At 42.6% G+C, this 13,734-nt stretch overlaps 3 protein-coding genes across 3 annotated transcripts; all 3 read right to left on the minus strand.

Moving 5' to 3' along the window:
• Positions 1-2,469: 2,469 nt before the first annotated feature.
• On the minus strand, positions 2,470-4,147 carry LOC115661445 (60S ribosomal protein L6-like). Its single transcript, XM_030583721.2, has 4 exons — positions 3,815-4,147; positions 3,303-3,409; positions 2,944-3,125; positions 2,470-2,851 (listed from the first exon to the last, which is right to left on the minus strand). Exons 1-4 carry the CDS (start codon positions 4,066-4,068, stop codon positions 2,696-2,698), a joined length of 699 nt encoding a protein of 232 aa, XP_030439581.1. The 5' UTR covers positions 4,069-4,147; the 3' UTR covers positions 2,470-2,695.
• An 846-nt stretch (positions 4,148-4,993) lies between these two features.
• On the minus strand, positions 4,994-7,025 carry LOC115661446 (thioredoxin-like protein Clot). Its single transcript, XM_030583722.2, has 2 exons — positions 6,794-7,025; positions 4,994-5,477 (listed from the first exon to the last, which is right to left on the minus strand). Exons 1-2 carry the CDS (start codon positions 6,936-6,938, stop codon positions 5,224-5,226), a joined length of 399 nt encoding a protein of 132 aa, XP_030439582.1. The 5' UTR covers positions 6,939-7,025; the 3' UTR covers positions 4,994-5,223.
• Positions 7,026-8,927: 1,902 nt separating this feature from the next.
• LOC115661443 (O-fucosyltransferase 20-like) lies at positions 8,928-13,202 on the minus strand. The gene is made up of 6 exons (XM_030583719.2): positions 12,320-13,202; positions 11,913-12,081; positions 10,994-11,083; positions 10,418-10,701; positions 10,027-10,285; positions 8,928-9,560 (listed from the first exon to the last, which is right to left on the minus strand). Exons 1-6 carry the CDS (start codon positions 12,952-12,954, stop codon positions 9,321-9,323), a joined length of 1,677 nt encoding a protein of 558 aa, XP_030439579.1. The 5' UTR covers positions 12,955-13,202; the 3' UTR covers positions 8,928-9,320.
• Positions 13,203-13,734: the final 532 nt, after the last annotated feature.

A 13,734-nucleotide genomic window follows, 5' to 3' on the forward strand; every position in this document is an offset into this window, starting at 1 on the left:
CGGTGGGAGGGAGGGGAAGTGGTCGATGCCAAAACCCCTACAAAAACCCTAATTAACAACGGGGGTTTGGAATCTTCTAGTCCCTCCCGTCCCAAGCGCACGCGCACAGACAGAGAGAGAGAGACACAGAGAGAGATGACGAATGGGTTTTATATGGACAGAGAGAGAGAGAGGACTGGGACTGGGAGGCGCTTCTCTGGGTCGTTAGTTGTGGTTCGCGGCGAGGGTATTTTCAAGAGGCCCTTTTTGTTTAGGGTGCGAATAGTAGCAATTCTGTTTGAAATCAGTGCTGCCAGAAATTGATTTAGGTCTCTTAGAAATTGATTTACGGAGGAGAAATATGTTTGGTAAAACATGACTAATTCCTTTCCAGGAAATTGATTTCTGAAAAAATTTGTTTTGATTTGTTGATTTTTTTTGCACCTAAAAAAATTTAAATTTTACTCAAAGTGGGTGGCCACATGTATTATAAGCCATTCTGTAAAGTTTTGAATTTTTTTATTTTTTTATTATTTTTTTTGGCACCTAAAAAAATTTAAATTTCACTCAAAGTGGATGGCCACAGGTATTCTAAGCCATTTTGTGAAGTTTTGAATTTTTTTATTTTTTTGGGTACCTCAAAAAATTTAAATTTTACTCAAAGTGGGTGGCTACAGATATTCTAAGCCATTCTGTGAAGTTTTGAAATTTTTTATTTATTTTTTAATTTTTTGGACACCTCAAAAAAATTAAATTTCACTCAAAGTGGGTAGCCACAGGTATTTTAAGCCATTTTGTGAAGTTTTGAAAATTTTTATTTTTTTATTAATTTTCTTTTTTTTTGCATCTCAAAAAATTAAAATTTCACTCAAAGTAGGTGCCCACAAGTATTTTAAGCCATTTTGTAAAGTTTTGAAATTTTTGATTTTTTTTGGGCACCTCAAAAAATTTAAATTTCACTCAAAGTGGGTGGCCACATGTATTTTAAGTTATTCTGTGAAGTTTTGAAATTTTTAATTTTTTTTTATTTTTAAAAAAAAAATTCACCAAATTTCATATTTTTCCGAAATCTGACTTTTTTTTATTTTCTGGAAATTTTTATGAATTTTTCTAGAATTTTTCAATTTTTATGCATTTTCTGAAAAAAAAAATTTGTGAGAAAATAGGGAGAATGCATTCCGGAATCAAGAAGCTACAAAAACTAGCTTCTTTTTTTTGGCCCAAAACACATTCTGGAAGCAAAAACTCATTCTGGAATCAAAAAAAGAATGTATTTTTACCAAACGCGTTTTTGCTCCAGAATGCAAAAATTCTTTCGGAATGCATTCCGGAAATTTTTTAACAAACGCATTTCTGTTCCGGAATGCATTCTGGAGCAGAAATTTTGCTCCATAATGGATTCCATGCGCGCCCATCTCTCCCAGGAATAACCGCACTTTCTTCCTTAATTTCCGTGTTTCTTCTAATCGAGTCCTTTCACGGTGTTAATTTATCCAATTAAAATGTCCTTCCTTTCCATTGCACACGGACATATTTCGATTATTATTATTATTACGCTGAAGAACTGTTCTTTTAAATGTCCATCAAGCTGAAAAGGGGAGTCCATTTTGAATGAAATTTCTTCACAGGTTGTTCCCCAATTTTCTAGCACTTTACCTGCGACATCTTTCAATCCACACAATTTGTGCGTTCTCGCTTTTATTCTATCGAGGACAAGATTCAAGAAACACTTCAAGTTAATTCTTTCGAATTTGCAAATAAATTAAGAAAGGGGAAAAATACTAAACCTCACGAACCCTTTCTTTCTTTTTTTCAATTTTAAAGACAAAAGTAGATTGCTGAATGATCCTAACCGGCCTTAAAATTGAACCGGAACAGAGTGTGGTGAGCAGCTCTTACTTTCCTTCGGTTGTCAAAACAATGATAATCGACACGTGGAAATCTTTCCAACAGTCGACCACCATGTGTCTGGTGCGGTCGTCAAAACAATGCCCCCAGACACCCAAATAGTGAAGTGCAATGTACCGTGAGATAAAATTAGCCATCTTATTGGAATATTGGCAGCCCATCTCCAAAATGCAAACCAATGTACATGTACACCATTCCTTAATGAAGGAATGGATTCAAGCACCTGGCGATTTCTACATATCGAAAGAAGCAAAGTGCAACACATTTGATGATGGATTGCATTGCAGTAAACAAAAGAAGCTCTCCTCCTTTGTTTAGTCGTCCTACGTAACAACCACCAAGGATAGGCACTCTGCTATCTCAGCAACCAACAAATCCTTGATTACCCCCATCCAATCAAGTGACTTCACATATTCACAGTCCTCAAATTCTAAAACGAGCATACAACTCCAGAGAGACTGGACACCACACTCAAAAGTGTCCCCAAATCCAGAAATGGAGTGCCGGGTTTTCACCAAATTTCTGCACTTAGACATGAAAATGAGCACAGCATAGCCCATCGAATTTTTTGCACTTGGGGGGAAAAAGAATCGATTTTGGCATATGGAATTACTTCAAATCGCGAACTCAGGACTCAAATGGAGGAAAAGACAGAAAACAAGAATCCATCCAACCAAATTTAACTACATAACAAACATTGAGATGCCTACTATAATCGATAATCTTAAAAGCAGTCATCTTCTGAGCCAACTCAAAATTTGGAGAGAGAAATATAGAAAGTCCGGAAACCAGAAGCAGTTCACACTGTCTAGAAGACCAGCTCGTGCGGCTTCATGCCCGCCTTCAAGGAGAACCTGGCAGCTAAATACGTCTTCAAATCCGGCACGCTCTCGATTGATTTTATCAATGCCGCGTCCACTGATTTCTGATCATCTTTCTTCTCTTGCGGAAGTACATTCTTCTCCTAAATGTCAGAATCAGAACAGGTAAGTATTCGGGTGCAGAAGAACCATCTAAATACAAGTGAAGAAGACATCCAGAGTTGAGAAAAGTGACCTCTTTCTCTGCCTCAAAGAACTCGCCTTCCCCTTTGTTTTTCTTTTTCTCAACTTTCTTAGCAAAGTATTTGTCATCAAATTTCTCAGTATTAACTCCGGACACATCGACCTTTGTGGAGGTTGCGATGACATAAGACTGATTCACCCGTCTTAGGGGCACACCATTGATCTTGAATGGCCCTGCGATATAAAGTCAAAATTCAGGAAGAATACAAGCAAGGTGATAGAGCAAATAAGCCCACGTCTAATAGCTGGACACCTAATGCATCAATGACAAGAGCAGCAAAGACAAGAAAAAATGGACCGCAAGTTAGGACAAGGCTAAAACACGAAAGCAGGGTAGGATATAGTGCTAACCAGTAACCAAGAGCAATCCGGAGGAGTGCTGCTTCAGAAACACAACTCTCTTTCCCTTGAATCTCCCGGCAAGTATAATTAGCACAGTTCCGGGGGTGATGCTTGCCCTACGAATAGAACCAAGGGAAATGCTTAAACAGCAGGCAAAAGCACCAGAATAGAGCTTCAGTCATCGCTCAATCAGAACCAAACAGAGCCCAATGGAACAATAACTGAACACCGATGCCAATGTCGTCAAAGAGTACAACCCGGAAAAAGGAAACGCGATTGAACTTCACCTACTATGTGAGCAGCAGCTAGCTGTAAGCAAGGTGTCTATATATGACCATTCGAAAGGGTCGTGGTAAAGCCAATTTCACTCGCAAAAATCTATCTACAAGCATCCCTCTTCTTAGCCAGACATACTCGCAAGACATCATCATCTAAGCGAGATCGTACGCAACAAACAAAATCCACTAGTGTACTCAATAAGATGAAGGAAAACGAGCACAGAGTCAAAGTCATGTGCGGACCTGAGCTTGGTGGGTCTGGGGTTGCGCTTGTTGAGGAGAGGCTTCTTGACGTCGTCGGCAGGGTAGAACTTGGGGAGTTTGGAGGCGGCAGGGGACGGTGGTTTGGCGACGGGATCGTGGCGGGGGAAGGCGCCGCCGTTCTTGGCCTTGATGGCCCACAGGCCCCTCTTGTGGTACATCTTCGATCTCGAGAACTTGCCAATCCCCCGGATCAGCTCCGGATTCCTGCTCTGCTTCTGCTGCTTCGGCGCCATTTCTGATCTCTCTCTCTCTCCCCCACACTCTCTCGCTCGCTGAGGCTGCAACGACGATGCGAGAGGCAGGGTTCGCTTCGCTTCGCTTAAGTATGGCCAGGCAAAACTCAAAAACCCTAGCTCCGCACTGTGGCTCTACCAAACTTCTCCACCGTTGGATTGTGTCCATTTTAATCTCAGCCATTCGTTTTCCTCCCCCTTAGCTTCGCCTCTTTAAACCACTAGCCCCCAAAGAAATCTGGACCCTTAAAAACCTTCAAACTTCGATCTATGCCGCTGGTTTCAAATCCTAGGATGTCAAAATTTCCAAAACCAAAAGAAAAAATACATCTCAGCCAAAAACAATTAACTTTTTGTCCATTCGAAGCAATTCTTTTAGAATTTCCATATTTTATCTCAATATAAAATGCGATATAAATACGCTAAAGTCACAAATCTGGACCGTGCACACCTGATCAATTTTATATGGAAAATCACAAAGTTATCCAATTACGATGGGCTTTGAAGCATGGACTTTTAGGTCCCGCGTGAAATCTTGGCCCGCCTAGACTCGGTGGATTTAAGCATAGAAATGGAATGATTATTTTAATTACATCATGGTGGGCCTACGGAATGGATCTTAAAGTGCGGCCTGCTCTGCCCATCGATGAAATCCAAACGGAGAGACTTTAGGCTGAACAATTATAGATAAAAAATGTTGGAAGGACTAAAAGACTTGGAATATCATTATTGAATGGGGGCAAGATGGAGAATAAGTAAAAAAAAAATTCATTAACTTAATTTTCACCATGCGGAGGAAGCCAGAATACTAATGCTAGATTGAAGGCCGCAAATAGGCTTTCAAAACCATTTACCGAACACGTGAATTGTAAGACGAAGATCTTTCTCCGGGGCCAGCAAATGCGTGTGTAAATCCACACATCAATTCGGGAAAGATTTCGTTCATGCTCAATAATAACAGAGAAATACAGAGCAGATTTGGTGCAAATCATTCAGCTACTTTAGACAGATTTGTGGTTTAAACCCATCAAGGAGAATCATATACTAGAGACAACTTAATATTAACTCAATGATGCAACATCAAGCACCAATTATTAAGCAAAACTGATTTTGATAAGTGAGAACCCTATTCAGTATATGTAAAAGCACGACAGCTCATGTCCCAGCAATGAGGCCATCTATTTTGCGCTCGATGTGGGCCTCGTGGTCTTCAAGTCGACCTTTAACCACATCATCCTCCCACAGCATCAGCGTCGGAACTCCGGTAAGCTTGAATCTGGGGTCTACCCTCCATGGGTGTTGGGGATTCCTCCAAGTAGGTCGGTCTCCAACATAAGCTCGCAGAAGCGCTACATTATCCGATGATGCTTCCAGTTTTTTGTAGATCACAGGTTCAGCTCTCACACAATCTGAAGACACAAAAGGAGTCAGAATGACAAGATGCCAAAAATACCACAAAAGATGTGGACCGTCTAACTTTGTTAGTCCAGTCCATTCAAAATAGTATCCCTATCCCAGTTGTTTACATTTTGGTAGGTTATATCCCTACATGTTCAACGCCAATGCTTGGCTCGTTCAATGCCAGGGACAGGCATCCTATAGAGCTAATGTTGGCTTACTGTATATCCCTAGGAAGTTTTGACATCCTAGTCTACACATTGGATTCACTAAGGAGACCGACTATGAACCACGGAAAAGATGTCGCAGTATGAGTTTGCTTCATCCATCAGACTCATCAAAGCATAATCTTACAACACAAAAGGAGTCCACCAAAAAACTGGGGATGGGGCATCTAAACTGCTACTTTGCATTTCAGAAGTAGCGGTTAGTTTCTTGGAACATCTGATTGTGGTCGAAGATGGTTTTAAGACTACTGGATAATATCATAGAAATTCACAAAGAAGCAGTCCTCCTTCATGACAAACTGTCACCCTCTCTTTAAACGTGCCAAAATGGCAGTGGACTTATCCTGAACTTTCTGCTATGCTCGACATTAGAACTGGGACCTTTTGATGAATTCCTCAATAACAAAATAACAAAAGCAGCTACAAAGCTGCCCCTGGCCAGCAGGGTCAGTGACACAGCAGGTGGACAACTGAAAATTAGGGATGAGGTTTGATCCTGGATCAGCCACTAATTAAACGAGCAAGAGCAATGGGACAGTAGGAAAGCAGGGTTGAATTATCGTGTAATTGAGCTGACACAAATGCAGCCGCAGATGCGGGCATAGGAAGGCTATTCCCATGACCAGCGTTGCAAGAGTCCTTTTTTCATCTTTTCAAAAGGGCAACGCAATAACCCAATGATAACCAGCAACGCGAAAGCTTTTCGAGCTTTTGAAATCTAAGTCTCAGCAATGAACTTTAAACACACAAACCCAAGGTAAGGTGCTAGCGGTACCAGAATCCATATGAACAATAAAACCCAAGGAACACGGACACTATCCGATCGATCACGCCTCTTGCCACTACATCAGCAATTGCGGGAATGGGGAAATTGGGGGCCCGAAAATGGCCTCTCGCTCAAAAAAAAAAGAAAAAGAAGCTCCTTTTAAGAAGAGGATCTCCGATGGGTCTCGCCTCTTCAAACTAAATCAGGATCGCATGTGTAAATTCTAATTAACGAGGCAGAGGCAGAGGCAGAGGCAGAGAGACATAGGAGGTGGATCAGAAGGAATCAGAGATGAGACAGTGATAAGCGCGAGAGAGAGGGAGGGAGAGGCAACCAGGGCACCAGCTGAGAGAAGTGGAAGGGTCCTTGTCAGCCAAGAAGAGGATGAGGTTGGTGTTGTGGGTGGGGGCTTCCGATCTGAACTTCTCCAACACCGCGTCGAAGCTCGACACCGTCGCATCCAACACCTTCAGCGGCATCTTCTCCTTCTTCTTCTTCCTCCTTCAGAGAGCGAGCGAGAGACGACGAGAGGTTTTCGCGGTTCAGTTTCGGGATTAAAGGAACCATTTTTGGGACGTGTTTTCCTAAAATACGTGTGCTCTGCTCATGGGCCTTTCCGTCGTGGGTCTGTAGAGTTACGGCCCAACAAACGCACGTGAATCCCATCACATTGTGTTTAAAAACAAGAAAATGGTGGGAATAAAAAATGATTGGCAAAAAGGCAAACGGTTTGAATGAGTGCGCGGTATTCTTATAGCCGTGCTCTGCAAGCTTCGGTCAGGGATCATGATACTCTGCTTCGTCTCTCCATTATAAATAAGCACCCCCTTTCTTGGTGCGAATTGATAAAAAGAAAGTGCAATACCCAACCTTCCTCGCTTTCCCCATCAAAACAGAGGTCGTGCCTTCCCAAAATGCCTTCATTTCGAGCTATTTTTAGCTGCTTCAAGCTCATGCCGTACTTACCCATCAGAATGCTACTTGGGTTGCCCGCGACTATTCTGTTCTATCTACAGTATTCAAAGTGAAGTCGGTACTATAGTTGACTATCGGATTTGCAGTGCGTAAGAAATCGAAGAAGAATTAATATATTAGCACAACGCTAGTTGTGTTGCTTGCAGACTACTCTGTTCCATCTACTTTATTCAAAGTGAAGTGGGTATTTTAGTTGACCAATGGATTTGCAGTCCGAAAGAAAATCGTAGAAGAATTAATATATTAGCACAATATCATCTATATAAAAATCAGATGCGTGGTCAAGAGTACAAAATCGCCCACAACCAGGCCTTACTTGAGTGCGTACTATGTAAGCTTGATGGAGGAAGTTGCATACCAACTACTAAACACGTTTTTAACATACAAAAGAAATAGATGCATGTACCCATTGAATCCGGTGATGATGTTCCAAAGCTAAACAAACAGACGAGTGAATTGGTATCGACAAAATCATTATACAAGAGATTATCCCAAACCCACAAAAAAGTAGCGGTCACTCCCATTCAACATTATCCCTTTATCTATTTGGACTCCTAATTAATATTGAAGATTAACAGATTCCTGCAAGGTTACCAATTAGAAGTTTTACAGAAGGAAAAAGAAACGAGACCGAAGCAATAAAATGTTATAAAAAAAGGTCAGATGTAGTTGAGTTAACATGCTGAAAGTGGAGGCTAGGAGAAGCAAGAAACACAAACCCTACTTGGTATTTTCGGCCATGAATTGTCAAGCAAGAACTTCGGACTTGGTCAGTTAAATTACATGATGCGTTAGAATAAATGAATTGTCTAAGACAAATCAGTCAAAATCAAGACTTCTTGCGGCCCAAGGCAAAGCACTAGCTTCCTGCAAAGGCGGAGAAACGTGTTCGAGTCTTTTCCAGGGACTTCTTCAATTTTACAGACAACAACTTACACCTGAAGCGTTCAACTCTGGATTTTTTATTTCCTAACGAAATGCCTTTTAGCTACCGCATTATTTTAGGCATTTGGACGTTTAACAAGATGTAATGCATTCGGGCAACTTATAAATGGTCTTTATTGAATAAATATGAAGCTGCTCCAGTAGAAAGCCTTTACATGTTTGTTTCTTATGGCACTAGCCAGTAAGCACCGGTCCTCACAGCCATTTGGGACCCAAGGCCTCCTGGAAGAATTCTCACGACTCGCCCCATGGACTCAGCTCCAGTCCATTACACTCAGTCTCAATGACAGGCTAGACCAATATATGACCATTCCACAGAATATCGAGCATTGGACAAGGCACTGCACAGTGCTTATCTCGTGCTGCTTCCATACTCTCTGTCAATTATGCCATCTCTCTTATTCCTCCCGCATAATTTACTAACCGCAGGTTCTGTGTTCCCAACAAGCACTATTCCAACAATCACAAATAGCAGCATCCTGTGGACTGAATGGTGTCTACCTGAAACCGCGATACTAAAGCAGTAACTCTAGTAAATCTGTCAAGCGTGGTACAGCAAAATCTTAATTATAATCGTATTCTATACAAAGTATTACATATATACATTTACATTTAGAGATGCGGTATAATGCTAATCGGAATACTACAAAGAATGATCTAAAAACAACAATACCTATTCTCAAGTAAAGAATGAAAAAATAAGGCAGTCTAGAGATCTTTTCTCATGTCTCATGGATAAGCAGATTCGTTCATCTATGCATAGTTTCTGCTCTAGCAAGAATATTGGGTCCACCAAAATTGTCCATCTCTGATGACAGTTCAAAGGATCGTCATTGCCCCCACCAGGTTCTCCAGGGGCTCTAATCCAGATCAATCTGCTCAAATATATTGACTTTTCGATGAAGCATCATCAACCTCAACTTCTTGGAAAATCTCATTTGTCACATAGACGAACGGGTCTTATTTGAGCTGTTGCACATACACTCAGGGACAGGGTACTTGGTAACATCTCTTCCACTTTTGCTTGTTCTGAGCTCAGGCTGCCCTAATGAATCCCGATGCAATGCTTTGATGATTCTGTTAAAATCTTCTTCAGGGATAGAGGAGTTCATAAAAAAAGGAAGCATGTGCCTTTTGTTTGGTGTAATATACTTCTTGTGCCCCAAATAAGCCCTGTGTCCCTGTTTAGATAGTAACACTACCAATTAAAACTCATGAAACCTTTCCATGTTCAGATTTAGTCTCAGTCATTGAAATTTCTAAATTGCAGAGGTTTCAAGAATTTCCTCTTTCTACAATGTAAATTTTAAAGGCAGTTTTGGACGTGGATTTCCAGGCGTAAACAGTTTGTATGTTTGCTTTCATTGGGTGCTTTAACAACACCTCTTAAGTTTCTCAAAAGAGCAAAGGCTATGTAACTCTTGCAGACGCAGTAGTCCATGCTATGTGAATGTCACTAGTAAATGGAGATCAGTAAATGTGTTGAATGGTACAAAGACATTGGAGACTCAAAAACGCAGCCAAGGCTCTAAGTAATTCCAAGATTTGTTACTGTCGAGGGTATTTTGGTCAAAAGACTAAAGCACGAAAGTTAAAGGGACCAAGTCCAATAATTAAGAAACAAGCGATTATTATCTAAATGCAAACCTGGATGGCGTGCCCCATATTCCCACCATGGGATGGCATGAAGACATCACTCCTCTCAGAGACTATGTAGTCTATGGCAGCCATAAAAGAGGCTCTGTTGGCAAATGGCTCTAGTTCTCCAGGTAAAGCAAGATCTACCTTGTTGTATAAATAAGAAAATTCTTCAATCAATGATCTCAGAGCTTCTTTACCACCCAGTGGATGCCCTCCAGCCCAGTAGATCCGTGAACTCTTTGGGGCTCCTAGAGCTTTAAGCAGCCTAACAGACGCACATCAAATTTCATCGAATAATGTCAACAAAGATTGATGATATGGAGAGTTTAGAGAAAATCAGTGCGCAATAAGCCACCGGCACTCTTAAGGTAGTTCCTTATCGAATTTCAGAACTCACCTGGTGACCTCCAATGCATTCAATGGGCAGAGACCAGCCAACTTTCGGTCATGGTAGCTCATGTTTGATCTTGCAGTGAGAAGTTCCGGCCGCCGCTTCCTCTCATTGCTTACTATTTCATCATACTCATGGCTCAAACCAGGAAGACAACCAGTCCTCACCCACACATCCTTCTCCATTCTTAGATGTAAAGCTAGGTAAGGCCCTTCGCTGCTCATCCTCTCTGCAATCTTGCTACCAAGTTCCAAAATTGGCAAAGCAAACTTCAATGCATGAAAGGCCACCTGTTGCAAATAAATAAGAAATCAGATTCTATAGTGTATCTGACTTAGTTGAACTTAGCTAAATTCGAGATAACCATAGATATACTATCAGGCCTTCCAACTAATTTTATTGCGTAGACTCTTTTGGCCCTTGGGGGAGCATAATGAGCTCTTACACAAATGTACAGTAGATGCCACAATCTGCAGCATCTCTGGCCTATACTTCAAGAATCTTCCTTCGGTAACAGCTACTACAACAACAGCAACAGATATCTAAACAAAAATTTAAAATGAAGTGCAGAACATAAAGTACCTTGCATCGCAGCCTCTGGAGATCTGAAGGAAGATCCTTAGATAGCCTCGAGTCTAAACCTCGCAGGAGCAAAACGCCCTCTCTGTTGAGCTGCAGAAGCAATGGAAGCTGCATGAGGAAGAAACTAGAATCCAGACTCGTATATTTCTTACAACCTAGACTTTTTAACCTCACGGTGAAAATTTCATCTGTAAACTAAACAAAGGCATCAAAACGGTGAACTAAACAAATACTTCAATTTGTCTACCATGTGGTCCCCAAGCATATATTCCAGGAAACATACATTCTGAAGGAGTCAATTGATGAGAAAGTATCTCATGCATTGAACATATTGCATATGTGTAAGTAAAGCATGTCAATAGATTTACTGAAAAAAACGCCATGTGTAAAAAAAAGGAAACTCGACTATATGTTGCAACTTCAAGATATGCCAACTCTACAGGGTGACAAGTGGTGTCCAATATATGTCCAATACACAAGATATCATCCCACAAGATATGTGACAACAGTAGGGCTGTCTCTTCAATTAGTCGGCCCGTTTGCCCAAGCATGTTTTCCTAAGAACTCAACAGACAAAGCTTGATTTCTCTATGAGATATAGCTTCCTAAATTGAATAGATTATGAAAACTTCGTGGACCAAAAGGAAAGAAGGAAAGGATGTTTCCATTTGGTAAACCGTTATGCTTCTGCAACTGTCACGGCATAACAGTTGTAGATTCACGCATAGCCACTGCTACAAGGCCCACCCTGCTTTTCAATCCTTAGAATCTTTTACATGAAAATGTGGGCTGTAGTAGTGCCCACTCATAGCGACCGGGGGATTCTCCTCTCATATATTTTGTCCCTCATACAAAAACTAGCCATATAACAACTGGAAGTCTGAGATATAATGCTGAAATCCAGAGTGTAGATTCTTACCCTTTTGAGGTACCGCGAACGAATCCAACCGGGAGAGACATGAAGAGGAGTCCGCTTCTCCTCCACCGGCCGTGTCATTATATGAGTGGATGGCAGCGATGAAACTATATGGACGTCATCGGCAAGAATCCTCTTAAAGTGATCCAAATCAAATATATCAGAGAATTCACTGCAAGAATGAAACGAGAAAGCAAACATTAGAACATGGGGGTGCATGCTATTGTCCAATGAGCTTCTGTGAAGTAGGAATAGACTCAGAAAGCCGAGCCCAAGTACAACTGGACCGAACCTCAAACAGATCAACCGAACCAAACGGTACGAGATCAAGATGCATTGTCCACAAAGTGAATGTCAATGAGGCAGAGAGAGAAATCTGAGATGCAGAGCAGAGGTTAAGGCAAAGAGACCTTTCATCTCCCCAGATGACGTTGACCTGCAGGATTGGGACGACGAGAGAAGCACCAAGAACCCTAGCGATGACCACGGCATCCACAATCTGATTCCTTTGCTGATTCATACCACCAGAGACTACCACCACCAGATACTTCCTTCGGTTCTTCACTATTCCTTGGCTAGCTTTTCTGTACTCCGGACTGAACACCAAGCAGGGGCGGTACCCCAGACCGTCCGGCTGCTTCCAGAACTCACTCTCCTCGCTGGCGTTTCTGGAGACGGAAGGCTGCTGTTCCTCAATGCTTCTCAAAATCTGGTTGGTCCGAGCGTTGGGGTCGTGGACAGCGGTAGCGATGGCAAGCTGCGACCTTGAGAACCCATCGGAGGTCGGACAGGGATACGGAGAGAAAGGGGTGAGAGGATCAAGGTTGAAGCCCACCTTGAGCATGCCGAGAAGCCCGACGAGGAAGAGAGCCAAGAACCAGAGCCGGGGGCTCCTGTAGGAGGGGGGAGAAGGAAAGGTGAAGAAAGGCTTGGAAGAGGACTTCTTGGGGGAGACGAGGAGGGACTGGAGGGAGGAGGAGGAAAGGGAGGTGATGATCTGGGAGGGGACTGAGATGTAGGTGAGCTTCTTCTTGGGTTTGGCCATTGCCAAGAATAGACAGAAAACAGAGCGTCTGGGGCTTTTGCTTGCCCGAGGGTTGGAACGAAGAGGCGCTACTCTAGCAACGCAGGTGGTCTGGTCTGCCTCGTTTTAACGGGTCTGTCTCAGAGGAAGACGAGAGAGGCAGAGAGAGGGAAGGCCAAGTCTTGGGAAGAGAAAAACAGGGGGGAGGAAGGGAAGACGCGGCTTTGAAGAAAGGGGGAGGGAGAAAAAGTGGATCGGGTTTTGGAGCGTTTGGAGAAAATATTCGGTGGTTTGCACACGCCACGTCAATGGCTGACGTGGTACGCATATTTTACTCTCATCCACTAACAAATAGACACATGGCTGCTGATGTGTATTAAAAAAAATGATGTGGAATTTCTTTCTGTTTCTTCGTTCTTCAACAACGCACTACTTCTTCATCTGGGTTTCCATGGACGGCGGCGGCCGGTATGGACGGCCGCTCATCCACTGGCGACGGCGGCACGACTTCTCTTCACAGATCTGAAGACGCGCAGGAGGGGTGGCCATGGACGGTGGCTCGTCCAGAAATCACGCGGAGGTCGGCCATGGACGAGGGTTTTGTCTTCCTCTGTTCATCCACGAACGAACTCCAGATCTGGAGCAATAGGTGGCCGAACTTTAAAACTAGGGCCAAATGACTCAATGCACCATCCATGGCCGCGAGAGAACACCAGATCTGAAGCCATGACTTGAGCAGGTTGGGTGGCCATGGACGGTGGCTCGTCCATAAATCGCGCGGAGGTCGGCCATGGACGAGCG

The sequence above is a fragment of the Syzygium oleosum genome, unplaced genomic scaffold (assembly GCF_021117445.2).
Source record: "Syzygium oleosum isolate NSW1041296 unplaced genomic scaffold, Sole_v2.1 Sole_v2.02, whole genome shotgun sequence".
Lineage (NCBI taxonomy): Eukaryota > Viridiplantae > Streptophyta > Magnoliopsida > Myrtales > Myrtaceae > Syzygium > Syzygium oleosum.